This window comes from Rhincodon typus, chromosome 6 (genome assembly GCF_021869965.1).
Source record: "Rhincodon typus isolate 14 chromosome 6, sRhiTyp1.1, whole genome shotgun sequence".
Lineage (NCBI taxonomy): Eukaryota > Metazoa > Chordata > Chondrichthyes > Orectolobiformes > Rhincodontidae > Rhincodon > Rhincodon typus.
Window position 1 is genome coordinate 106063652 of NC_063337.1, and position 25664 is coordinate 106089315.

The 25664-nt window shown below is 38.9% G+C and overlaps 1 protein-coding gene across 5 annotated transcripts in view; it reads left to right on the forward strand.

Annotated features, from left to right (window-relative positions):
• tpp2 (tripeptidyl peptidase 2) overlaps nucleotides 1-25664 on the forward strand; it is a 104688-nt gene that overhangs the window by 9649 nt on the left and 69375 nt on the right. For all 5 annotated transcript variants that reach the window (XR_007262283.1, XR_007262284.1, XM_048598186.1 and 2 more), the window contains exons 2-11: nucleotides 2996-3124; nucleotides 9856-9951; nucleotides 10093-10197; nucleotides 13546-13670; nucleotides 13989-14152; nucleotides 16800-16954; nucleotides 19470-19546; nucleotides 21393-21520; nucleotides 23052-23151; nucleotides 25505-25653. Coding sequence is in view for 3 of the 5 variants with exons in the window: in XM_048598186.1 (XP_048454143.1) it covers nucleotides 2996-3124; nucleotides 9856-9951; nucleotides 10093-10197; nucleotides 13546-13670; nucleotides 13989-14152; nucleotides 16800-16954; nucleotides 19470-19546; nucleotides 21393-21520; nucleotides 23052-23151; nucleotides 25505-25653 (1228 nt within the window). In the remaining 2 variants the exon portion in view is untranslated. The remainder of the gene's footprint in view (nucleotides 1-2995; nucleotides 3125-9855; nucleotides 9952-10092; nucleotides 10198-13545; nucleotides 13671-13988; nucleotides 14153-16799; nucleotides 16955-19469; nucleotides 19547-21392; nucleotides 21521-23051; nucleotides 23152-25504; nucleotides 25654-25664) is intronic.

The following is a 25664-nucleotide window of genomic DNA, read 5'->3' on the forward strand; positions in this document are numbered from 1 at the left end:
GCAGGAAGGCTGATGTTTCGGGCCTAGACACTTCATCAGAAATGGGGGAGGGGAAGGGGGTTCTGAAATAATAGGGAGAGAGGGGGAGGCGGATAGAACCCCTCTATCCATCTTCTATCTGCCTCCCCTTCTCTCCCTATTTATTTCAGATACCCCTTCCCCTCCCCCATTTCTGATGAAGGGTCTAGGCCCGAAATGTCAGCCTTCCTGCTCCTATGATGCTGCTTGACCTGCTGTGTTCATCCAGCTCTACACCTTGTTATCTCAGACCATCTCTCAACATCATTTAAAGACCCCTTAAACCTCAACTCTCACCTCCCATTTCTCATGCCATCTATATTCCCCACCCAGTCAGCCACATGCAACTCAGATTCCCCATGCTACTTTACATTCCTCATGCCTGACCATGTGTCTCTCCTCCATAGTCATTTACTCGGTATGTACATGTCTCAGGTAATGAGATAATGGGAATTATTTTAAAATCATTGGAAAACCATTAAACTTTTGATAGCTTTTTTAAAAAAAAACAATTCAAACTGCCTATCATTGATGCTGGGCCAAAAATTGCGAAGAACAAAAAAGTTGTTACATTTTAACTGCTACATAGATTTGTAAACAAACAAGATGCCACATCAGATACATAAATGTGTTATATGAAAGGCTTGAAGGTGTTTCAGTTGGTCTTGGAACAGCAAAACCACCTGAACTGAAGCTTGTGAAACCAAGTCATGTGTTTGTAACAGAACAACTGTCATAACAAAAGCATCATGCTCCACTGACAATAGGGATTCATTTCATTTCAAAGTACATGCCTGTCAAGCAGTACAGGGGGAAAGTATGTACCGACTTAAATAGCCAAATTTGCCAGCACAATGAAATCAGTATGAAAACTTCACGGAGAGGACTTTTTAAAAACATGATTTAATACGTTATGAATGGTACTTTCTGTATTGGAAAATCAATGTAACGTGAACAATTAAGCAATGCTAGCCAATGTGGGTCAACTTGCCTTCACAGAAATAGCTCCTTCTGATGAATCACTGCATTAAGAAATTCAACATTCCCAAATAGTACCTGATACAGTACTGACATTTGCAAATGTCAAAACATTTGTGCTTGCTGTACTTCGATACAGAATGTTCCCGGCTCTTGAGCAGGTTTGCCATTTTCTTTATGAGCTCTCTAATCTGGTGTGCTTGTAATAGGCTTCCAAACCCTGATTTTCATTCCACATTTAAAATGTGAAACCTTATCCTAACCTGGTGGGTGGGTTTGATTTGCAAAGTAGGCATTCCTAATCCATAAAAAGACCAGAGGAAAATGGCACAAGTTGGGAATGTGGAAGAAAATTGGATTTCCTCCCAAAAAAAAGCACATGCCATTCACACACTGAAACATTCCTCCGTGCCCAGATGTAGATTCATCCCCAGTGATTAACATAAATTCAGTGCAAGTTTTGCATTTTGGATTAAGTATTTGACTTATAGCAGTTTTTCTCACTTCCATAATGTATTGAAGTATATATTGGAAGTAATTGGTGTTCTAAGTAGTGAAAACAAGTCTTGTAAATGAATTGCATTTTGTCATAAACTTGTACTTACATACCTTATTATGATTTTGATTTGATTTGTTATTGCCACATGTACCTAGGTACAGTGAAAATTTTTATTTTGCATGCAGTACAGGTAGATCATACCATCATACAAAGTGCATAACGGTAATAGAACAGAGCGAGGAATACAGTGTTACGGTTGCAGAAAAGGTGTACAAACAGCGAGATCAACATTAAATTTAAAATTTTGAGATGTCCCTTCAGAAGCCTAGTAAAGTGGGGAAGAAGTTGTTCTTGAATCTGTTGGTACGTTTGTGTAAGTTTTTGTATCTTCTGCCAGATGGAAGGGGTTGGAAGAGGGGGTGGGAGGGTCTTGGATTCTGTTGGCTGCCTACCTGAGACAGTGAGAAGTATTGATGGATGGCAGGTAGGTTTGCATGATGGACTGGGCTGTATTCACAACTCTCTGTTGTTTTTTTGTGGTCCTGGGCAGAGCAGTTTCCATGCCAAGCTGTGATGCATCCAAATAGAATGCTTTCTATGGTGCATCTATAAAAATTGGTAAGAGTCTTTAAGGACATGCCGAATTTCCTCAGCCTTCTGATGAAGTAGAGGTGTTGTTGTGCTTTCTTGACCGTTGCATTAATGTGGATGGACCAGGACAGATTGTTGGTGATTATCACTCTTAGGAACTTGACGCTCTCAACCGTCTCCACCTCAACTCCATTCATGCAGACAGGGACGTGCCTGCTTCTTGTTTCCCACTATGGCCCGAATCACTCTGCACAATTAGTGCATTTCTCTGCCTTCTTGATCATATTTCAAAGCATTTTATTTACAAATTTCGTTGTGTATTAGACGCTGCTGATATTGTTCATCACTAGCAGGAAGTGTATAATAGTGCTTGCTGGGATTTGCTACCTCGTGTCCTTTGTACTTGTTATTTGTGATTTCACAATTACAAGCTAGAAACATAAGGATAGTGCACCTAGCTTGTGTAAATCTTTCCTTGATGGATTTTTGTTGAGTCCCTAAATACCGCCTTTAGAGATATTCTAATAAGGCATTTCTGTACATTTCTCTCTATGATCCATTGCAGGTACTTTGATTACAAAAGTTTGGTGAAGAAAAGGTAAGGGTCCCCTTTCTCTGACACATAGACAATCTATTCGTATCACAGAAAAGAGTAAAGCTATTGTTGATGAAGACACTTCCGAATTTGACCCAGTTTGATATTTTAGCAGAGACTTTCAGTATGTTTAAAACCCAATAAAAGGAGCAGCAAGTCTTTTCAAAGTGCTTCATGTGTTCAATACTTACAAAATCTCATTATGACTCAGAATAGTTACTGCAGACTGTTATGTGACTGTTTGCTGAGAGTAATTATTGTTATGCTACAATACCACAACTGATGGCATCTAACTAAAAATAATTTATTTACAGGTCACAAGTGATGGAAAGCCCAAAATTATTGACATCATAGATACCACAGGGAGCGGGGATGTGAACACATCCACAGTAGTGGAGCCAAAAGATGAGAAAATTATTGGCCTTTCAGGAAGGACACTTAAGGTAATAATGGTGTACTTTAAGGTAATAATGGTGTGCTTTAAGGTAATAATGGTGCATTTCTAAAAGATTGTAATTTTTGTGCAGTTATTATGCCATCTAATGTTACTACTAAAGAAGTCAGATGACAAAGTGAAATCTGGCATGATAGATCTTTTTTTGTTTTTTTTAACGTGGCAGTCTTTCACTGAAACATAGGCTAACAAAGCTACCGAGCTGATTATAACAATGAAACTAACATTTATTGCACAAACAGAAACTAAATGAAGCTATCTAAACGTAATACAATTTGAAAGATTTCAACATACCTGGTAAAACAAAATCCTAACTACTTCCCAATGTGTTACTTTTATAGTTAATCAAAATCCCTTGAAATATTTCTTCCCTGTCCAACCTGTACATCACTTAACTACTACTTCTCAGTTCCTGTCCTGTGAGCCATGAAGTCTTTTTTCCTGGAATATTCTGACAACCAAGAACTTAGAATGTCTCAGTTTTTTAATCATCTGCACCATTCTAACCAAATACTATGGTCTGGAATTTTGGCAAACCATACTCTTTCACTGTAACCGCTGTGAACAATTTCCTTTCCTAGAAGAGGCAGAGAGGCTATACTTGTTTCTGACACCAGTCAGACCTCCTTTGAACTGAACTCAGAAACCTTTGAACTAAATTGAAACAAAACTTGTTCATCCTACGTTCTGCTACATCTAATAGCTTAATGTTTTGTGTCTCCTGTTGTCCCCTCAATATAAACAAACTTCCATTAACACTTCAGGAAGTCTTGCACTCACCTGCTCTCTGACATAAACTGTCTTAAGTCATTGTTCTGGAAACACTAATCTAGTTAATTTTTGAACCACTTAACAAAAATAGACCAATACCCATATGCCACTAGTTTGAAACTCAAACTCTCTTTTAAAAAAAATGTACGAACTATTTGCATTTTACTGAACGGAATGCTAACCATTGAGCCATGAACTATCCAGCCCGTCCCCGTCTTATCGATTCGGCTTTATTTTGTAATACATCTCAAACTGTAGTAGTGGTACATAGTAACTGTGCAAGCTTGTAGGAACCTTTCATCAAGGTGCCATTTATATTTCAAAAGAGCATAATCATTGGTAGGTGTTTCTGTTGGGTTGTGCTGGTTTTATTCAGTGCAATTTATCCAAATCCCCAAATAAGTATACAGTCTGAGAATTATAAACACAACCTGTATCTGGCTGAAGTAGGGAGACTACGACCTTTTGTGCTAGTTGAAAAAAACATCTCGTCAGACGCTAGTCCTGTGCTCTCAATTGAGTTAATGGCTTGCAGTTTTCACCTCACTGCATGCCTTCATGGGCTATTGAAAAGTTTTTTACCCTTTTCATGCACAAACTTTAAAAGTGTCAATTTATTTACTTTACTCGGAAACTGACAACCATGCACAAACCTGACAAGGGAATGGGTCTGCTTATTCTTTTAAGGGAATGGAATTATTCTAAATCTGATTACTCACAGGTGGTTAAGTAGACTGTCTGATTAAGAATGCTGATTTTTTTTGTGATAAATCTGTTTTTAGCTGTATCAGTAAAATCCACAAGGTTTCCAGTCTTAAGTATAACAGGAAGATTTTTAAGGCAAGACTTTTTTTTAAACTTTGTTGTGAAATGTTGCTTGATTGAATTGGTGTGTGGAAGAAATAAGCAAGTGGAAATTTAAGAAAAATATTCTTTGAAAACTAGCAGAATATATGCCCAGCTCAACAATTCCACTGATATGAGCAACACTTGGTCAAAGTGGATCAAGAGATCCTCATGAGCTACTTCAGCCTTCTTGTCACAATTTGATGTCCTCCACCTATTGGTTCTTATTTAGGTATCAGATTTGATTATTTGAGGGTCACCCAGCCATGGATTCAGCTATGATTTTACACCTGGCATAAATACAGAAGGAGGCCTTCCTTAACTGGAAAAGGAAGCAAACTGTGTACTGTTTGCATTGTACTAAATGGAATGCTAGTCATCCAGCCAACTAAACTAAGCAGCCCCTCTCCATCTCATTGATTCAACTTTATTTTGTAATAAATCTCAAACTGCTGTACATAGCCACTGTGCATGCCAGTACACATTTCCAGCACAAAGTAAATAACTAATTTTCTACTAAAAGTTACAATTACTTCATTTATTCCAAACGATTCCTGTGAAATGTTACACACAGAATTGTGTGTGGAATGAACTTTCTGAGGAAGTGGTGGATGCAGGTACAGTTACAACGTTTGAAAGACACTGAGATAAGCAGAAGAATAGGAAAGGTTTGGAGGGTAACAGGCCAGTAGCAGGCAGGTGGGACTACTTTAGTTTGGAATTATGTTCGGCATGGACTGGTTGGACCGAAGGCTCTGTTTCTGTGCTGTATTACTCTATAACCTACCTATTCTACTGACTTCAATGTATGGGATATTTGTCTGAATGAAAACTCTTCATAAGATTGAGCATATACTTCTGTAATTCCTTGCATAACCACACAGCAATAATTTTTTATTTATACTTATCTCCAAATAGATTTCCTTTTCTTTCCACGACTGAAAGTTTTTAATACTGCCCTGAAATACAGAGTAGAAATACAGCAACTAATTTGAACAAAGTAAGAAATCACATTTGTTAATAAGATAATTGTCCAGATAATCTGTCTCAAGTGGTTGAGATGTAATTCAGGATATACTGTGGAGAACTTCACTGCAGTCCTCCTAAGAGTGCCTTGTGTTTTTCACGCACAGCTAAACTTTTTGCAACTCATTGAAAAGGCAGGACTGTGTGCAGCCCTGCAGCCTTAACCTATGTGCTCAAATCTCGAGAAAGGAGGATGCACCAACACCCTTCTAACCTAGAAATGAAAATGCTGGAACTGTACGACAAAGACGGACATGTACCTGTGAAATTAGTTCTGTAGGTGGCCCACAGTATGACAATTAATAGATGCCATTTTTTAGGAAAAAATACTCAGTTTGCAATGAATATCGATCAGTTTTTCACTTTTTTTTAAGGTAAAGTTAGATATTTCACTCCTGCATCAAGAGACAGTTCATGATGAAGTCCTTAATTTCACCCAGAAATCGCAAATCGCAGTGAGCTTTTCTAACAAGCAATAAAACACAGTGAAAATGAATAATTGGCCTTAAAATGTAACTTAGGAACATAGCTACACGAGTAGGCCATTCAGTCCAATGAGTCTGCTACATCGTTCGATCAGACAATGGCTGGTCATTTACCTCAACGCTACTATCCCCCCAACCCTCGATGTCATTACTTTCTCAGAAAGCTATTGATTTCTGTCTTGAACAAGGTCAATTATTGAACTTTCACAATCTTCTGGTGTACAGAATTCCAAAGATGCACCACTCCGTGTGAAGAAACTCCTCCTCCTCTCAGTCTTAAACACGTGTTATCCTGACAGCCTGCCTCTTGATTCTAGTCTCACCAGTCTATCTGAATCCACCCAGTCACGCACTGTAATAATTTTTCAGTTTCAGTTAGAGAATTCAGGAAAATACAGATCGAGTTTCTTTAATCTCTGCTCATTAGAAAATACTGTAATTAGACTGGTAAACCTCTGTAGCATTGATGGGTCTTTGAAAATAAACAAAACTAATGAAGTCTCTGTCACCTATTTCACTTTGTATGAGTTTATGCATCTGCCCATGATTGTGTAACCAGCAATTCGTAATTACCCCATTTGTTAAAGAGACAGAGGGGAGATGATTACTTAAAACTTGAACACTAGCCCAAAACTCCTTTTTCTCGGATCTTGGTTTCCTTCCCTCTCCTAATATAATTTCTAAAATTTAACTAACAAATGTTTCATATTTAAATGTGATAAAAAAACTATTTATTCACTACTTCTTGCACAAAAACACATCATCCACCATATAAATTGCTGCAGAAGGGACACCTTCAGTGCTGTTGGGAAGGGAGCTCCGGGATTTTGACAGTTACAATGAAGGAATAGAAGTGTAGTCTGCGTCAGGATGATGTGTGACTTGGAAGGGAACTTGCAAAAGGTAGTGTTCCAAGCATCTGCTATCCTTGTTCTCCCAGGTGGTAGAGACCACAGGTTTGAAAGATGGTGTCAAAGGTGCCTTGAATTTCTGGTTCAGGTTTGCTTAAAGGTAGCGTGCACCGGTCAGCTTTGTGCAGCTGTTTCTGAGGTCAGTTGTTTTCGTGTGGAACTATAAGACACGTAGAAGGGAATCAGGAGATTGAGGTTGAGGGTTGGGAAGAGTGGAAAAGGTATCCAAGGAAGTGCCGACTGAATGATGGAGGAATAAGGCTACCTGGCATCCCAAGTGGTGCCAGACAAGACAGGTGACGGGAGCAGTCAGTCAGAGTAAAAAAACGAGACATTGAAAGCACAGCATGTGTCCTTCCAAATGTGAATCCATCTTCCTGTTTGACTGAGAGGCTGTCCCTTTAGCCCACTGTATCTGCAGCATTGTTAGGGAATGGTGGCTTTCGTTATGGAATTACGTCCCTCATGTTGTAGTCACAAGAATCTCCTGTGTGCACTCAAGTACCTTAAATTCTGATTCTAATCGGATGAGAAATGGGGGGAATAAAGAGAACAGAAGAAGTTCTTGGGTTCAGTTGGTGGGAATAGGAAGCCACTGACAAAATTCTGACCAAAGATTCTAAATTAGAACAACCAAGTTGTTGTTTAATAAATAAATAGAAAGATAGCTACTCAATTTGTTTCTGGATCTGTTTTTGATATTTTTTTAAAAGCATGTTAAATTTTGAAATGGAGAGAGAGGAAAGGAGGAAACTAATTGGAGTGTGAGGATTCAATGAACAGATCAATTGCAGGAGGAGGGTGAAAACATATGGAATATAATGGGAGAATATGAGAAGGGAGCCACTGAATTTCTCCTACGATTCTCAACGTGGTTGCAGCCTGGGATCATTGATGCTTCCTTTCCCTGTTATACTGAACTTCCAATAACAGCTGATGGGAAACAAAGAAGAAGAGACTAGTGATATAAGAGACAAAAGGTAATGATAGGAAAGCAGAACAGGTAGAGGCACAAGGAGAAATGAAGCAAAAACAATCCAAGTCAGGCCTATGGGAGAGAGATATCGTTCATGAACTTGCCATTTGAAATGCTTTGGCAATCAACTAATAATATGCTAAATTTTAATTTGTTCTGCACATTTCATTGAAAATATATTTTGAGTTCTAGGTTATTCTGTGGTAAGTATTTTTGAGTCTGTAAGAAACACAGCTGTTTGCTTCATAGTGACAGAATGTTACTTTTGTGACCGCACAATTTTGGGCAGTGCATCATTGCAATATTTCAACATATTTTCTTAAAATGAAATTCCACAGCATTTTGTTCATTAGCTAAACTTACTGCTGTTTAAACAACATTTTTTAAAATCAGCAAATATATATTTCACCATCGCTCACTTATTAAATTGTCTTTCTACTTGTGTTTTATTTAAATTTTTTGTGCTGCCATAACAGGTTAGCAGAGTTTTTAACAGCACAAGAAGTGGCCCTTTGGCCCACCGTGTTCCTGTTGGTCATTAAATATCCATCAGTTCTATTACGTTATCCTTAACAAGTACTACACCTCCCCTCATTTCCCTTTTTCTTTCCTCAATAGCAATACTTAATTTGCAGCAGAAGTTTCTATGTTTAACGTTACTTCCGCTGTCAAAAAAGTACAAGTTAAATTTAGAGCTTTGCTGTTTAGTTGTGTTTGTGACTGAAGGTGTATAATATATTCATTTGGGATTTGTATTTTAAAATTGAGGCAGTTGCATATGAGTCAGTTCTGAGAAGGTCGGAATGTCATTTGGAACAGTGAACTGGCATCAATTCTAGGAAAACTTGTGACTTTTTTTTCTATTCATTTGTGGGATGTGGGCATCGCTGGCTGGACCAGCATTTCTTGCCCATCCCTAGTTGCCCTTGAGAAGGTGGTGGTGAGCTGCCTTCTTGAACCGCTGCAGTCCTCCTGCTGTGGGTCAACCCACAATGCCATTCAGAAAATGAAAGATCATTGACAAGTGTCAGAGATGTTATGTTTTAAATGAGGTGTTAAGTGGAGGTCACATCTGCCATATCAAATAAACATGGGAAGATCCCATGGCAGGGTATTCATTTGGTTGCCAATGTTTATTCCTTAACTGAAAACAGGTTGTCTTGCCATGAATATCTTTACTGTTACAAGGTTTTGCCCTGTGCAGATTGACTGCCGTGCTTCCTAATATTACAGCCACGATTAAGGCTATTTTTGTCAGTTTCAAAGCACTCTTGGATGTCCCATGTGTGAAAGGAGTAATAGGAAACAAAGACAGAAAGGCAAATTATTTTCTTATTCTAATTGTCTATGTCGCATTTTCCAGTAGCAACAATGGTGAAACAATCATCTTTCACCCTCATTAGTCCACTGAAGCTGACACCAGCTCTCAGAATCTGTTATTTGTGGAATAATGTGGAAATGCAGAAGTTGCTGTCAATTATTTTGTGCTCCTCCATCGTGGACTGTTTCATTTCCCTGTGATTTCTTGGCAGTCAATTAATTGACAAAAACTCTCACTTTTATGCTACTAGCCTTGCTGTATTGATTGATATTTATTGTCACATGTATGAAATACTGTGAAAAGCTTTGTTTACGAGCAGTACAGGCAGATCATAGTAAGCTTCATATATGATAGATACACAACTCTGTTGTTTTGCTTTTAAAGATTCCTGAAAATTGGATCAACCCATCTGGAAAATATAATGTTGGTCTCAAAAATATATATGAACTTTACCCTAAAGCGTTAAAGGAAAGGATACAGGTAAGGCTACAATATATATTACTTAAAAACATGCTTTGTGTTTTCATCTGGTAATAAGCCATGGATTTATTACTGTGCATTTTATTTTTGTCAAAAGATGAAGGATATTTGAAAAGAAAGTCCTGTGATTTTCCTTTACAGAAAGAAAAGCGGGAAAAACTCTGGGATCCAGTTCATCGTGTTTCTTTGGCAGAAGCTTGCAGAAAACTCGATGAGTTTGACAGCACTCATACAAATTTGTCACAAGTTAGTATTTTGTATGAGCAAATTTATAGTGCAACCTGCACACACAGAAGTAATTGTTAAATGAATTTGTTAAATCCGGAAACTCCCAGCTAAAGATGATAGAAATGGTAATTAATCATACATGTGTGTCTGACTTTATCAAATGGTCCCCTCTGATAATAATAGTCACAGTTCAGTAGTTGCAATGTTTTCCATTCTGTTACTATTTCCCAAAGATGAAGCTGCATATTTCTCCTGCCTACATTCACACACTTCATTGCAATAGCTAGGGCTGAATAACTGAGAGCAGCTTTCTCTGAAATTTTAGAAGATTCTTATCATTAAATATTTAAATTGGATTTCCAAATTGTTTTAAAAAATAAATATCAATAATTTGAACAATGAAGAAATTGATTATATTCAGGGTGAACCACCCAATAAACATATCTCATCAGAACTTTATTAAAAGCATCTAAAAGATGTAATTCTCCAATCGAATTTTGATCTGGTTGCACATATATAAAATACACATCGCATTCTGAATTCTTTATTTTTCCTGGCCTAGCTTGATAAGTTCTCAAGAAACTGCTGGGAAGGCACATAAGAATGCCATTGTGATGTTGCAGAAATGGTGACAGTGCTGTCAATCACTCCTTACTCCCACATTATGTAAAGCTGTTGCATTGTGTAAGTTAATTTTCCTCAACTAAAGACCCCATGTTTGTAATTGAGTCTTCAGCCTTTTATAAAGGTCTGACTGGAATAGCCTTTCATTGTGAGTATTGAGCATTCATCTGATATGCCAGAAGTTTTGTGCTTTTCAAGATTTCTCTGGAACACCAAAATATAAGAAACTTTCCCTTCCACATCAAAGAGACAGAATCAGTCCTAAGCCACTTAGATGATATTAAATGAAGCAACTAGAAAATAAATGAGCATTAATATACAAGAGACAAATTCTGAAATTGTGTGATTGATTGCACCTAGTCACCATGTTTCCTGGCTTGATTAAATTCTACACTGATTGATATTGAAAATGATTTTGTTAGTTGGTTCAGGTAGATCGGGCAAGTATACTTCAAGACATGAAGGTAGTTATAGCAATGGTAAATGTTTAAAGAATTAATCTATAATTTACAACAATAGGCATTTCCTTAAAGAATAAAAATCCAACAGAAATGTGGTCCAACTGTGGTTAACCAGGGATTAAAATATATTATAAAATTAAAGGAAAAGGTGTATCATGTTGCAAAAATGAGCAATAGCTCTGAGGATTGTGAGGATTTCATTATCCAGAAAGAATGACCAAGAAATTGATGGAGAAAACATAGAATGAGCATGAACTGTCAAGAGACATAAAAACAGACTGTAAACAGTTCTATGCATATAGAAAAAGAAAGAGATTAGTAAAAGTAAATACAAGTTCCTTACAGGCAGACAGCAAAAGCAAGAAGAGAATCAGTAGACCACATATGCTTTCTTGACTCGGCATAAGCAACTTCGCCCTGAGGCTTTTCCCTACCTGTCTGAGTCTATGTAACTACAAAGTTGCAAAGTAATCAGTTTGATTAAGAGTTTCCTTCTCATCGATGGGGCTTCATATCCAACAACCTGCTCTGAAAACCCTGCAAATTGTTGGAAAGCAGCTAGGACAATCCACAACATTCTAAAGAGAACAGCCAATAATATTCTTTTAAAACATGGTGGTTTTGCTCTAATTAAAAAGAGAAATTAGAGTGACTGACGTCATGTCAAGAATTCTCAATGAACACATCAAGTGCAGGTAGAAACCCAGAGGGAAGGGTCTAGGTGGATGGAGAGTGTTAGAGATGGGTGAAGGCATCTGTGGGATAGGGAGAGGACTCCAGTCCAAAGAAATTGACATAGAGGTGACAGCAACAGAAGAGGAGTTCAACGTCATGTGTTACTTGAAATTCATTGAGGTGGGGACGCACAGGGGTAAAACTGAGACCTTTGCTCTGTACCAAACATCCAACATCAGCTAGCAGAAAGGATAATAAATTTTGACAACTGGTGGATCAGGAGAAAGGAGTCAGAGAGGAGGGGAGCAATGCCCTGGAGGGGTGGTGGTATGTGAGTAGTTCCAGCTTGCATTCCTTAATGCCTGAAAGGAAGAGAAAACATTTCTTCTTAGAATGACCCTGAGAATGTAGTGAAGTTTGTGGGTGGGTTCGGGAGGTGGCAGGGCAGCCCAGAGCTTGTATGAGGTGGCGCTGATGGAGAGGTTGAAAGTGTGTATATGACACTGACTGTGGATCTTAGGATGCAGCAAAAGCAGCTGTCTGTGGAATGTTGAACATCACGGGGATACCTGTAATCCTGGATGGATTCAAAACATGAAGGATGTAACTTCAGTCGGAATCCATGTGGTGTGAGTCTGAGCCGGAGGCAGTTACTGAGGAATGTGATGTGGCTGTGGGCGCAAGTTTTGGCAAACACTTTCTCAAATATTAGGAGAGAAAATGAAAGTAACGATGAAGAACGAGAAGCAAAGTTAAAATGGAAATTCTGTCGGAGAGAGGAGCAGAACTTCTTCAAGCTGGGCATGTCTGGAAGACAGGTGGTAGTGAGTTAAACACAAAAATAAAACAAAGAACTGTGGATGGTGGAAATCTGAAATAAAAACATATTGCTGGAGAAACACAGCATCTGTGGAAAGAAACCAGAGTTAATGTTTCGAATGCGGTGACTCTTCATCAGAACTATTAGGAAATTGGAAGCAAAATTAATAAACTTTTTCAATTGCGAACGAGAGGTGGAAACAGCACCGATTTATGAGGTCCAGAGGAGGAATGGATCAAGGAATGTTCCACTGTCCCCACAAAGAGACAGACGTAACTGGGGCCCATATGGGTACCCGTAGCCACCCTGTCATCTGGGGAATGAGAGAGGAGGTAAAGGAGAAGTTGTTCAAAGTGAGAACGAGCTCAGCTGGGCGGAAGATGGTGGCGGTAGAGGCTAGGAAAGTGTGGTATTGTTACTGAAGCCGAAATGGGAGGATGGAGGGGTAGAGGCAAAGGGGGAAAGTGAGTGGACAGGTGGAGACGGAGCCCAGAGAGAAAGAGAGAGATATGAAAGGGGAAGGTAAACAAGGAATTACTACCCCCCTCCCCCTGCCCGAAGGAGGTACTTTGATGTATATGGTTGAGGGCATAAACCTTGGAACTCAAACTGTGTTTACCTTGTGACTGATGATGGCCCAACTGATTGTTGTTGTACTGTTTAAGGTTCAAATGGCAACCAAACAATTATTGAAATCGTTTAACTGGCCAACTACATTTGAAAACATCTATAAACTGTTAGCTGATTAAAACAACATGTTTAATACCACATTATTACTTTGTGAAGGCAGAAAAAATGCAGCGAGAAGAGCTCCATACACAGGTGGAATTGCTAAATTCCATGGAGAAAAAGTACAGTGACCTGGGTCCTGCGTATGACTGCCTGGTGTGGCATGATGGTGAAACCTGGAGGTAACCATGATCCTGAAGAATTCTGATTTACAAGATGGAATGAAAAATGTCTCATGCTAAAGCATTCCAAATATTAAGAATCATGACTTTAAGCTGTTAAATAATAAGTAGAATTTGTGTTTGATGCTAAATAGCTCTTCGTTTAGTCATTTGTAATTTTAGGTTAATAAGTTGCCGACGAAAGTAATTTAAACCTTTTTTGCGAGAAAAGCAGAACCTGTTTAACAAAATTACGTTATCTAAACTTGAATTCTACTCAGAAATAGTATTGCTGTGGTTTATAAGCGTTTCCCATGGATCGTAACCATTTGTTTTTAGAGCCTGTGTGGACACCAGTGAATGTGGGGATCTTAGTAGTTGTACTGTGCTGAAGAATTACAGTGAAGCACAGGAATATGCCTCATTGGGAATATCTGAGATGCTCAACTACTCTGTCAATATTTATGATGAAGGCAATACACTCTGTATTGTGACCAGTGGAGGTAAGACTTTATTTCCTGGCTCTAGCATTGTGGTAATGTCACTGGGCTAGTAGTAATCCAGAAGCCGAAACTAATTCTTTTGGGGATGTGTGTTCAGATCCCACCATAGCAACTGGTGGAATTTACATTCAATTAATTGATATATCTGTGACTGAAAGTCCAGTGACCACGAAACTATAATCAATATTGTAAGAGCCTATCTGGGTCACTAATGTTCTTCAGGAAAGGAAATGTACTTGTTTACTCAGCCCACATGTGACTCCAGACCCACAGCAATGTGGTTGATTCTTTCTTCTGAAATGACAAAGTAAGCCATTCCGTTCAATCCTGAATGGGCAACAAGTGCTGACCTTGCCATTGATACCCCCGTCCCAAGAAAGAACAAATAAAAGGTAAAAATTTCGATAAATGGAGTGTATAAGTACAGGAGGAAATTTTATGCACCCTGGAGCAAACAGAAGCCCTGTGTGGATTTCTCAGTTGCTTACTTCAGATATTTTTGGATACAGTGAAACCAGATCCCCATTAACTAAAACAGTGTTAAATGACACCACTATTGATGTTTTGTATAGTCTCTTTACTTTTTAAATTGTTCTGCAAACTGATATGTTTTGAATGAACTGACCCAACAATCAGAAACATTAAACTTGGAGAATCTTGTAGAGTCATAAAGTCATACAGCACAGAACCAGGCCCTTCGGTCCAACCAGTCCATGCTGAACATATCCTAAACTAAACTAGACCCACCTGCCTGCTCCTGGACCATATCTCTGCAAATCTTTCCTATTCATGTATCCATCCAAATGTCCTTTAAACGTTGTAACTGTGCCCACATTTCCACAGGGCTTTCATTCCACATGTGAACCACCCTCTGTGCAAAAAAAACTTGCCCCTAATGTCTTTTTTAAATCTCTCTCTACTCACCTTAAATATGCGTCCCCTATTCTTGAAATTCCCCATCCTAGGGAAAAGACAACTACCATTAACTCTATACCCCACATTATTTTATAAATTTCTATAATGTTGCCTGTCAACCTCCTATGCTCAAATGAAATAAGTCCCAGCCTATCCAGCCTTTCTTTATAACTCAAACCTTCCACATCCCGGCAACATTCTAGTAAATCTCTTCTGAACCTCTCCAGCTTAATGATATCCTTCCTATAACTGGGCGACCAGAACTGGACACCGTATTCCTGAAGAGGCTTCACCAATGTCCAACAACCTCAACATGACATCCCAACTCCTATGCTCAAAGGACTTAAGCAATGAAGGCAAGCATGCCAATTGCCTTTTTAACCACCCTATCTGTATATGACAAAAACGTCAAAGAATTATGTACCTGCACCTGTAGGTTCCTCTCTCTACAAGACTATCCAAGGCCCTACCATTAATTGTATAAGCCCTACCCTTTTTGTTGTACCAAAATGCAATTCCTCACATTTATCCAGATTGAATTCCATCTGCCATTTATCAGATCATTGATCCATTTGATCAAGATCTCTTTATAATCTTAAAAAAACATTCTTCACTGTCTACTATGCCACAAATTTGGCTTCATCTGCAAAGTTACTAACTATGCCTTCTATATTCTCATCCAAGTCATTTATATAAATGACGAACAAAAGAGGACTCAGAACCAATCCCTGTGGAACACTAATGGTGACAGGCCTTCAGTTCGAAAAGCAACCCTCCACCATTACTTCCTGTCTTTTGCCGTTGAGCCAATTATGTATCCAATTGGTAAGCTCACCCTGAATCCCATGTGACTTAACTTCACCAATTAGTCTACCATGTGGAACCTTGTCAAAGGCTTTACTAAAATCCTGGAACAAAAACAAAGGTGCTGGAAAAGCTCAGCATGTTTAGCAGCATCTGTGAAGGTAAAAACAGAGTAAACATGTTGGGTCCGGTGACCCTACCTCAGAATGGAAAATCCTGTTGGGTTAATTGCATCTTTAATAAGTCCTCCACATCTTGCCTGCCTTTGAATTTTTTATTGAAATGAACACTTGTTGTAATGATTTTGATGTTATTCTGGCAGAGAAAGAATACTACTTTACAGTGCTGTTTCCGGTATTTGCGTATATGTGACAATAAAATCTAGATCTTATCTAATACTTGATTATTTGCCATTTTATAATGATATAGGCATTCTATACTAAAGAGCCATAATTTATGTGTACTTCATTGGGGTGCCCAACAACAGAATTGAGAAGTCAGTAGGAAATGCGCTTTGGCCCATTTTTACCATCAGTCCAGGAAGACCGTACAATTGTGCCAATGTAGTGTCCAGCTATTTCATCAGCGCCACCAAAATTGTCACTATTGTAATCTAATTCCATTTGGAATATTGATCACTCTTTACCTCAAGAAGACCCTTTTTGCTAGTCCTGTATTTGCCTTTGATTATTTTGGAAATTGTACCTGCAGGCATGCATTTGAATGTGCACAGCTCATAAATTTCCAGGATTAAAGCAAAGTCACTTTCATGAAATTATAGACCCTTAAATGTGACAGCTTGCTTGTATACTTGATAATTATGTAAGTATTGTCTGGTAAGCAAACCACTGGGTGAACCACACTGTTGGGTTGCCTTCTTGACAATAAGAAACTGATATATCTTTCCGATGGCTTGTATCGTCAACAGGAGCCCACGGGACACATGTAGCTAGTATAGCTGCAGGTTTCTTTCCCGATGATCCCGAACGGAATGGCATAGCACCTGGAGCTCAGATTCTCGCAGTGAAAATTGGTGATACACGGCTAAGCACAATGGAAACTGGAACAGGCTTGATCAGAGCTGTAAGCATTCACTTAGCACACTCTTTCAATTCACTAAGGTTAGCCTTTGATGATTCAAAGTATGAATGATATGGATATTTCCTGTGTTTTGTCTTTGATTTTCTATTTGTGTTGAACTGAAGGCCAGAAGAGGAGCACTCTTATTGCTGAAAGTACACTATAGGTACCCAAACAGTCATAAGGAGCTAGAAGAGCAAATATGTAGGCAAGTTGTTGAAAAGTGCTGAAACAAAGGACACTAATAGGAGATTTCAACTACCTTGATATAAATTGGGATAAATTCATTCTGAAAGTCATTGCAGGTGCAGAATTCTCAAAGTGTATTCAGGAGAACCTTTTAAGTCAGCACATGGAATGCCCAATGAGACAGCAAGCAGAACAGTTAATTAACTGTTAATTATCCTGATTTTTTTTTAAAAGAATCCCCACAGTGTGGAAACAGGCTATTCAGCCCAACAAGTCCACATCAACCCACTGAACAGCATCTCACCCAGACCCATCTCCCTACCCTTTCCCAGTAACCCTGCATTTCCCACGGCTAATGCACCATAACCTACACATCTCTGAACACTGAGTAATTTAGAATGGCCAGTCCACCTAACCTGCACATTTTTGGACTGAAGGAGGAAACTGGAGCATCCAGCGAAAACCTCCGCAGACACAGGGAGAATGTGCAAACTCCACACAAACAGTCTCCTGAGGCTGGAGCCAAACCCAGGTCCCTGGCGCTGTGAGACAGCAATGCTAACCACTGAGCCACCATGCCACCCCAAGGATATGTCCTTGTCATTTAAGTCAGTAAGACATCTGGCCAACTGACCACTGATGTTTAGTTTGGATTTGGCCACGGACACAATACTTTAATTTTTCACTCTTCCTGCCAACGTGAGCAACTTCACATATTCCCACCTACCAGATTTTTGCCCATTGTCTTAACCCAGCTATCCTTCTGCAAACTCCTTATGCATTCTTCACAATCTACTTTCCTACCTACCTTTGTGTTGTCTGCAAATTTAGCTAACCTGCCTTCAATCCCCTCATCTGTCTTCTTTAAACCTGTTCAGAGATGTTCTCATTACATACCTCTGAAGCAGGTGGGACTTGAACCTGGGTTTCCTAGCTCAGAGGTAGGGGCGGTACCATTGCGCCATAAGATCCAACTCCCCTCATCTAGATACTTTTAGTCAACCTGTTCAGAGATTTTATCTCACACATCTGAAGCAGGTGGGATCTGAACCCTGGTCTCCTGATCCAGAGGTGGGAACACTACCACTGCGCCAGAAAACCCTTCCTGCTCCCCTTTCTAAGTAATGGATCTAAATTGTAAAAGGCTGAGGCCCTAGCTCCGCTGATCACATCATGTTAATTGAAGACTCTTTTCTACATGTTCTGTTTTCTGCCAGCCAGCCAGTCTTCTATGGAGTGAGCTGTAGAATGGGTAGTACAAATCTGCAGCAATTTCTAGTTCACAGAAAGGTCAGTAACTAGGAGGCTTTGATTTAAAGTAATAGGTAGAGGATTGTTGAGGAGGATTTCCTATCTTCCCCCCTCCCCACTACCGAGAGTGATGGGGCTGTGGAACTCATTGCCTAAAAAGATGGTGGAGGCAGAAAACCTTATCACATTGGAAAAAAAACTGGGTATGGATTTGGAAGTGCTATAGCTTACAACACTATGGATCAAGAGTTGATAGTTGGGATTAGTCTGAATAGCTCTTTTTCAGCCAGTATGGCTGTGATGTGCCATATATATTTCCATATTTCTCCAGAGCAGCATTAAAACTTAACATCTCATTCAAAGTTAGCAGTTCACCTTTTTCAAAGAGCTGTGCTGAAATAACAGACCAAATGACATTCAGGACCTTACTAATGTCTCAGAATGAATTTCATGAGCTTGTTATTTTTATTTAAAATTATGAAACTTAAAACCTTTAGAAATTAAATGGAATTAAGTTGATATTCTTTCAGGAAATTCACTTGCGCATAATGCATTTAAAAATTGCAGTAGTAAGACCATCTGCTCATTCTTCTTGTTTTATATGTTGCTTGAAAAATACAAGGTGGAAGGTTCTAAATAACCTTCCTATGATCTGCTTTTTTCACAATGCCTGATTGTCTTATATAAAACTGTTAAGCTTTATATCTGTTCTGCCAACAGATAGGAGCATAGGAACAGGAGTAGGCCATTCAGCCCTTTGAGCGTTTTCCACCATTCAGTGAGACCATGCCTGATCTGTGGGCTAACTCTATATATTTGCCTTTGACTCATATCCCTTAATACATTCGCTTAACAAAAAATTATGAATCTCAGATTTAAAATTAACAACTGATCTACCACCCACTGCAATTTGTGTAAGAGAATTCCAAACCTCTTCCACCCTTTGTGTGTAGAAGTGCTTCCTAACATCTCTGCTGAATGGTCTGGCCTTAATTCTCAGACTATGCCTCTTGTTCTAGAATCACCAATCAGGGAAAATAGTTTATCTTTATCCATTGTGGCGTCTCCTGTTTTCCAGATGATTGAAGCAATAAAATATAAATGTGATCTTGTAAACTACAGCTATGGTGAAGCTACACATTGGCCCAATTCAGGGTGAGTACAATTGATCAGTGCTCTGCTAATGCTGGAATCGAATAAATAAAAATATAAATCAGTGGGACTACATGCAAATCCTTACTGTGGAATCAAATTCAACAGACAGTGGGTTTGGATTGTTCTTGGGAAGTGTAAACAAATTACCATTAAAGTGATACCATGAGATTTATTTTAACCAGTGATGGTAGAACACTAGATATTACTAGATGGTCCTCCATTGCTTAGAATGGACATGCATTTATATCAATCAAACAGCACTAACCATTAGACATCTTCATTAACATTTATTTCAAGGTCAGCAATATAATACTATGGATCATGGAATTTGAAATAAAATCTGAAAATGCTGGAAATACTCTGCAGAGTAAAATTGATTGTAATGTTAGAAAATACTTGTCAAACATGACAATCAAAATATTAAAGTTTAATCCATTAACCAATCATAAGTAGTTAGGAAATCTTGGATCCTGCATGGCTACTGGAAGTAAACTAGACACCTTGTACTTCAATGTTTGTGTTTTGTGATGAATCTGCTGAGGAATTGGTTGTGATAGATCCATGGATGGATGGTGATAATATGAGTGATTGTGACTCGTGACAGAATTAAGATATGCACAGGTCAGTTAACCAGTGTAGGTAATTGGCTGACATATATTCCAGAACAGTCTAAGGAATGGAGGAAGTTGCAATTGATGCCTTTGCCCAAAATGTTACAAGCAAGTTTAAATGTGGGATGTCATGTTGAAATTGTACAGGATGTTGGTGACGCCTCTTCCAGTGTATTGTGTAGAGTTCTGGTCGCCCTGTTATAGGAAGGATATTATTAAATTGGAGAGGGTTCAGAAAAGATTTACCGGAATGTTGCCAGGAATGGAAGGTTTGAGTTATAATGGTAGGCTGGGACTTTTTTCACTGGAGTGTAGGAGGTTGACGGGTGACCTTATCGAAGTTTATAAAATCATTAGAGGCATGGATAAGGTGAATAGCAAGGATCTTTTCCCTAGGGTGGGTGAGTTCAAAACTGGAGGACATGTTTTTAAGGTGAGAGGAGAAAGGTTTAAAAAGGACATGAGGAGCATCTTTTTTTACACACAGAGTTGTTCGTACGTGGAATGAACTGCCAGAGGAAGTGGTGGATGCAGATACATTTATAACATTTAAAAGACATTTAGATAAGTACATGAATAGGCAAGATTTGGAGGAATATGGGCTGAATGCAGACAAGTGGGACTAGTTTGGTTTGGGAACATGGTCTGCAGGAACTATTTGGACCGAAGAGTCTGTTTTCATGCTGTATGGCTCTATGACTGTGTTCAGAATGATGGCTATGAGGCAAGGTCTGTGGACTGCAACAGTGGAGTGAAAGAGTGGGGTAGAGAAATCACTGTGATTGAATCAGGAGGGAGCTATTGTGTAAGAAAACATTCACAACCTTCCGATGGTGCAAAATGGAGATCTTGTAGTGTAGTCCCAACAGAGACACAATTGGACACGGAAGCCATAACTAAATTCGGGCTGTTCGATGATGTAGAGACCACAGGGTGGACATGTCCTTGAGCTTGTGAAGTTCCAGTGACTGTCAGTAATCCTGAGGATGAGTTAATAAGGGAGACAAAACAGTGAGAATTATATAGGTCAGAGAATTTAACGATAATTCTGTGAGAAGGTTCAACAATCTTTGCAACTGGGTTTGTCCTGAAAAATGCTTGTAGATAAGACTTTTAAACAAAAGGAAGGCTTGAGGATTTTGAACAGAGACTTAGTGGTTTAAATGTCAGCGTGGTCAGCCCCACAGCTGAAAATAATCCTTCTGAACTTTGTTTTATTTAATTGTCTCTTTCAGATGCATTTGTGAAGTAATCAATGAAGCAGTATTGAAGTACAACATTATTTATGTATCAAGTGCAGGCAATAATGGGCCTTGCCTTTCCACTGTAGGGTGTCCAGGTGGAACTACTTCCAGTGTCATTGGTAAGAGCTGGTTTTATTTAACTCCTTTATAACTATTCCAAAGGTATTTTTAAAAAAAACCCCTTCCATCAGTTTTCTCCCTTTTCCTAAAAAGCCTGTCACTGTAGTTCCGCAGCTAGTACTGGGTGCTTCCTGTCCCTCAGTCAGTTTGAACCTAAAACTACCAACCAGCTACTTTTTTTTTATTCATTTGCATATCCATACTATTACATCCAGCGTTCCATACCTTTCATGTATGATCATTGCATCCCAATAGGTATATAAATTGTCAGTGTTGTGTAGATGAATATTGTTTACTTTATTGGGTCTGCAGTGTTTGTCACAGGGCTAAATACAATCATATTAAAAGTCTGCTCTAAAATAGAATCTGTTTAGTTATACAACTAGCAGTGATTTTGAGAAATATGCCATTGTGCAATGTTGGATTGCATAACTTAATGTTTGTCCGTTTATATTCTAGTATGAGTGACAGATTTGTCTGTTGTCAATTTGTTTAATCTATACTCTACAATTGTTTTGAAAGGGTAAGTCAGTTATTAATCTGATATCTCCATGAATATTTAAAAATAATATAAATCCAATCTTCAGCATTTTTCTGAAGCATTCATCTTCCATGCCTTGCACCATTTAATTCTTCAGGTCGAGAATACACATATTGAATGTGGCAAGCTATGGGAACCACTTATGTTTGCATGTCTGATCTGTAATATTGATGTCAGTAAATTTGATTAGTCTATTTAGCATTGAGTTGTTTTACTATGTTACTGTTCTTCCACTATATCACTTTTTTGTTGTAATATCAAGGCATACCTCCATTGAAGGATTGCTATTAATTTGGAACCAATATAATCATGTTATTTAATAAGTACTGCCATTTGATGCCAATGAATTAGACCTCAAGTAGTTAACTTTCTATAAAGCTATAAGTTTGGTAAAAGTTGTTCCACCATTGTATAACATAATTTTTCAAATTACAAGCTGCCAGAGGAAGTGGTCGAGGCTGTTACAATTACAACATTCAAAAGACATTTGGATAGGCCATGGATCGGAAAGTTTAGACAGATATGGGGCAAACATAGGCAATTTTCTTTTAATCATTCACGGGATGAGGGTGTCGCTGACCACGCAGCATTTCTTGCCAGGGGGCTGTTCAGAGTCAACCACATTGCTGTGGGTCTGGAGTCACATGTAGGCCAGACCAGGTAAGGAAGGCAGTTTCCTCCCTAAAGGGCATCAGTGAACCAGATGGCTTTTTCCGACAATCGACAGTGATTAGATTCTTAATTCCAGATATTTTATTGAATTCAAATTCCATCATCTGCCGTGGTGGGATTTGAACCCAGGGCCCCAGAACTTTATCTGGGTCTCTGGATTAGCAGTCCAGCAATAATACCACTAGGGCATTGCCTTCCTTCTGGAGGAAATAGGACTAGTTCAGCTTAGAAAACCTGATCAGCATGAACAAGGTGGGCCAAAGGGCCTGTTTCTGTGCTGTATATCTCTATGACTCTATAATCGTATTTAACTACAGGGGTTGGTGCATATGTCTCACCTGACATGATGATTGCTGAATACTCCTTGCGAGAGAAGTTGCCTGCCAACCAATATACCTGGTCTTCAAGAGGACCTTGGTAAGTAATGTCTGTGTTGGTAAATCTTTTGGCTTATGAACAAGCTTTTATGGTGAATAGTACAGCAGTAGCTGTTAATTCTTGAGTAATCATAAGAATAGTGTAGTTATTTAAAAACTGATCTTTTTTGTTTTTCATTTCTTTACCTGACTCTTTTTAGTTTCATTTACCTTGAGCTTGTGCCGTGTGTTATTAGTAATAAATACATTAACGTACTTTTATGAAATTCCTTTGTTCCATTTTAATTGAGGCATTAATTCATTATTTTATGTAGTGTCATTTTAAGGTTGTTCTAAGAGCTTTGAGTCTATTTATGTTTAGAAGCCATTTGTGTTCATCAACGAAGGATGAGATAATTATAATTTTCTTTCTGAGAAGAAATGTCTTCTCAGGGGTTGACGTTAGTTCAAACTTAGTTTTTACCAGACATCAGGTTTAGGAGAGTCCCTCAAATACCTGCTGTTTTAAAACGTGGCCTAAACTTTTCACAAAAATACACATTATTCCTAAGATCATGTTGTTAAGGGCGCACTGTTAAAGATTATGATATGTGTTCCAGTGAGCACCTCTGTTACATTTTCATGATCCAATTAAAATTCATCTGCGCTGGGAGAGCTTTTTTGTTGCTTTGTTCATGGGGCAAGTGTCAGTTGCCAGACCAGTATTTATTGCCCATCTGTAATTGCCTAGAGGGCAGAGAAGAGTCAGCCACATTGCTGAGAGTCCAGAGTCACATGTAGGAGAGACCAGATGAGGATGGCAGATTTCCGTAAAGGGAGGAAGTTAGTCCACCCTAATTAGCATTAGAGAACCAGATCAGTTTTTGCAACAATACATGATTGCCATTAGAGCTGCTTTCATTCCAGTTTTGCTTTTAAATTGAATTAAAGTTTCACCATCTGCCACCGTGGATTCAAACCCATGTCCAAGATTATTAGTTTGAGGTTCTGGTTTTAATGAAGTCACAATAGTCCCAGAGGACTGCTCTCAATAGAGAGGAATGAATAGTGGTGGTTTAACTCGAGGGTCACAACACTTCAAACAAGGGTCGAGGTTCAGTAGACTGGACCTTCATGGTGACCTCAGCTCCTGTGGAAATTGAACCCACTCCGTTGGTGTCACTTTGTATCACAAACCAGCCAACAAGCTAACAGGCCTTATCTGGTTTACTAGTGAGATTACCATGTGTTACTGCCTCACTCATATTAAAATTTGTTTATTTAAGAAATGCAATCAGATCTTACTTTCATTCTGATAACTTTAGAATGTGCTTAGTAACAAGGTGGAGTTAAATATTTTCTAATCAACAGATTCAGAGATGTTAGTAAATACTTCTGGAGCAGGTGGGACTTGAACGCAGGCCTCCTGGTCCAGAGTAAGGTTTTACCACTGCACCATAAGAGTCTTACACCAAATGCTAAATTCCAGAAGTGTGTCATTGCCTCCCCAAGAGGATCCTCTACCACTTGATTGCAGGGGCAAATATTGATTCAAGGCTACACTGCAGCTTCAGCATTAGGATTTTCAAAATAGGCCCCCTCTTCTGGACTATAGATCATAGCAAACAAAAGAACGTTAAAATTTATGTTGGGCAAAAGTAGTCTGCAGTAAATTTCGGCTCAAAATTAAAGGCTGCATGCCCTGATGTTCACAAGACTGGACACTTAATATAAAACTTTAAGATGACTATTTGAATTAATAAATGACATGGTGTCTTGAGAACTTTGTGTCAACGCTCCTCCGAAGTTATTCAATTTCTATTGTGATTAAACTTTATGATGAATATTTATCTGACAAATTTCTGATGCTACCAATTCAGCAGTTGAAATTGTGCCACTAACTAAGGGTCAGCTTTCAAGTCTGAAGTGGCCTGAAAATGAAGATATCTGTTCTGTGCAATGTTTTTCATTTGCTCATGGATCATGGGCATCAATGTCAAATCCAGCATTTATTGCCAATCCATATCTGCTCTTGGAAAGTCACCTTCGTGGGTTGCTGTAGCCCTTGTAGTGAAGACACTCTGACATCGGTGGTAGGCAGAGATCTCCAGGATTTTGACCAGCGATGTTTTATTCAAATAATGATGAAAATTCCAAGCCATGCAGGTCTGTGATTTCGAAGGGAACTTGAATGTGAAAGCAAATTCAATGTATCTTCTCAACCTAGGTTTCAGAAATCAAGATTACTGCTGAAGAAGCCTTTGTGAGTTGATGCTGTAGCTGGTACATAGCCCTGCCACTTCAGTGGAGAGAGTGTTTACAGCAAGGATCATTTGCAGACCTGCATTGGGGATACTGATAGAATCCTGTATGAACAAAGTACTTAAGTGACTTTTTTTAATGTATTCTTGCAGTGCGGATGGAGCTCTGGGAGTGAGTGTCAGTGCACCAGGTGGTGCCATAGCTTCTGTCCCAAACTGGACATTACGTGGAACTCAGTTGATGAATGGAACCTCAATGTCTTCTCCAAATGCTTGTGGAGGCATTGCTCTGCTCCTGTCAGGTAACAAATGC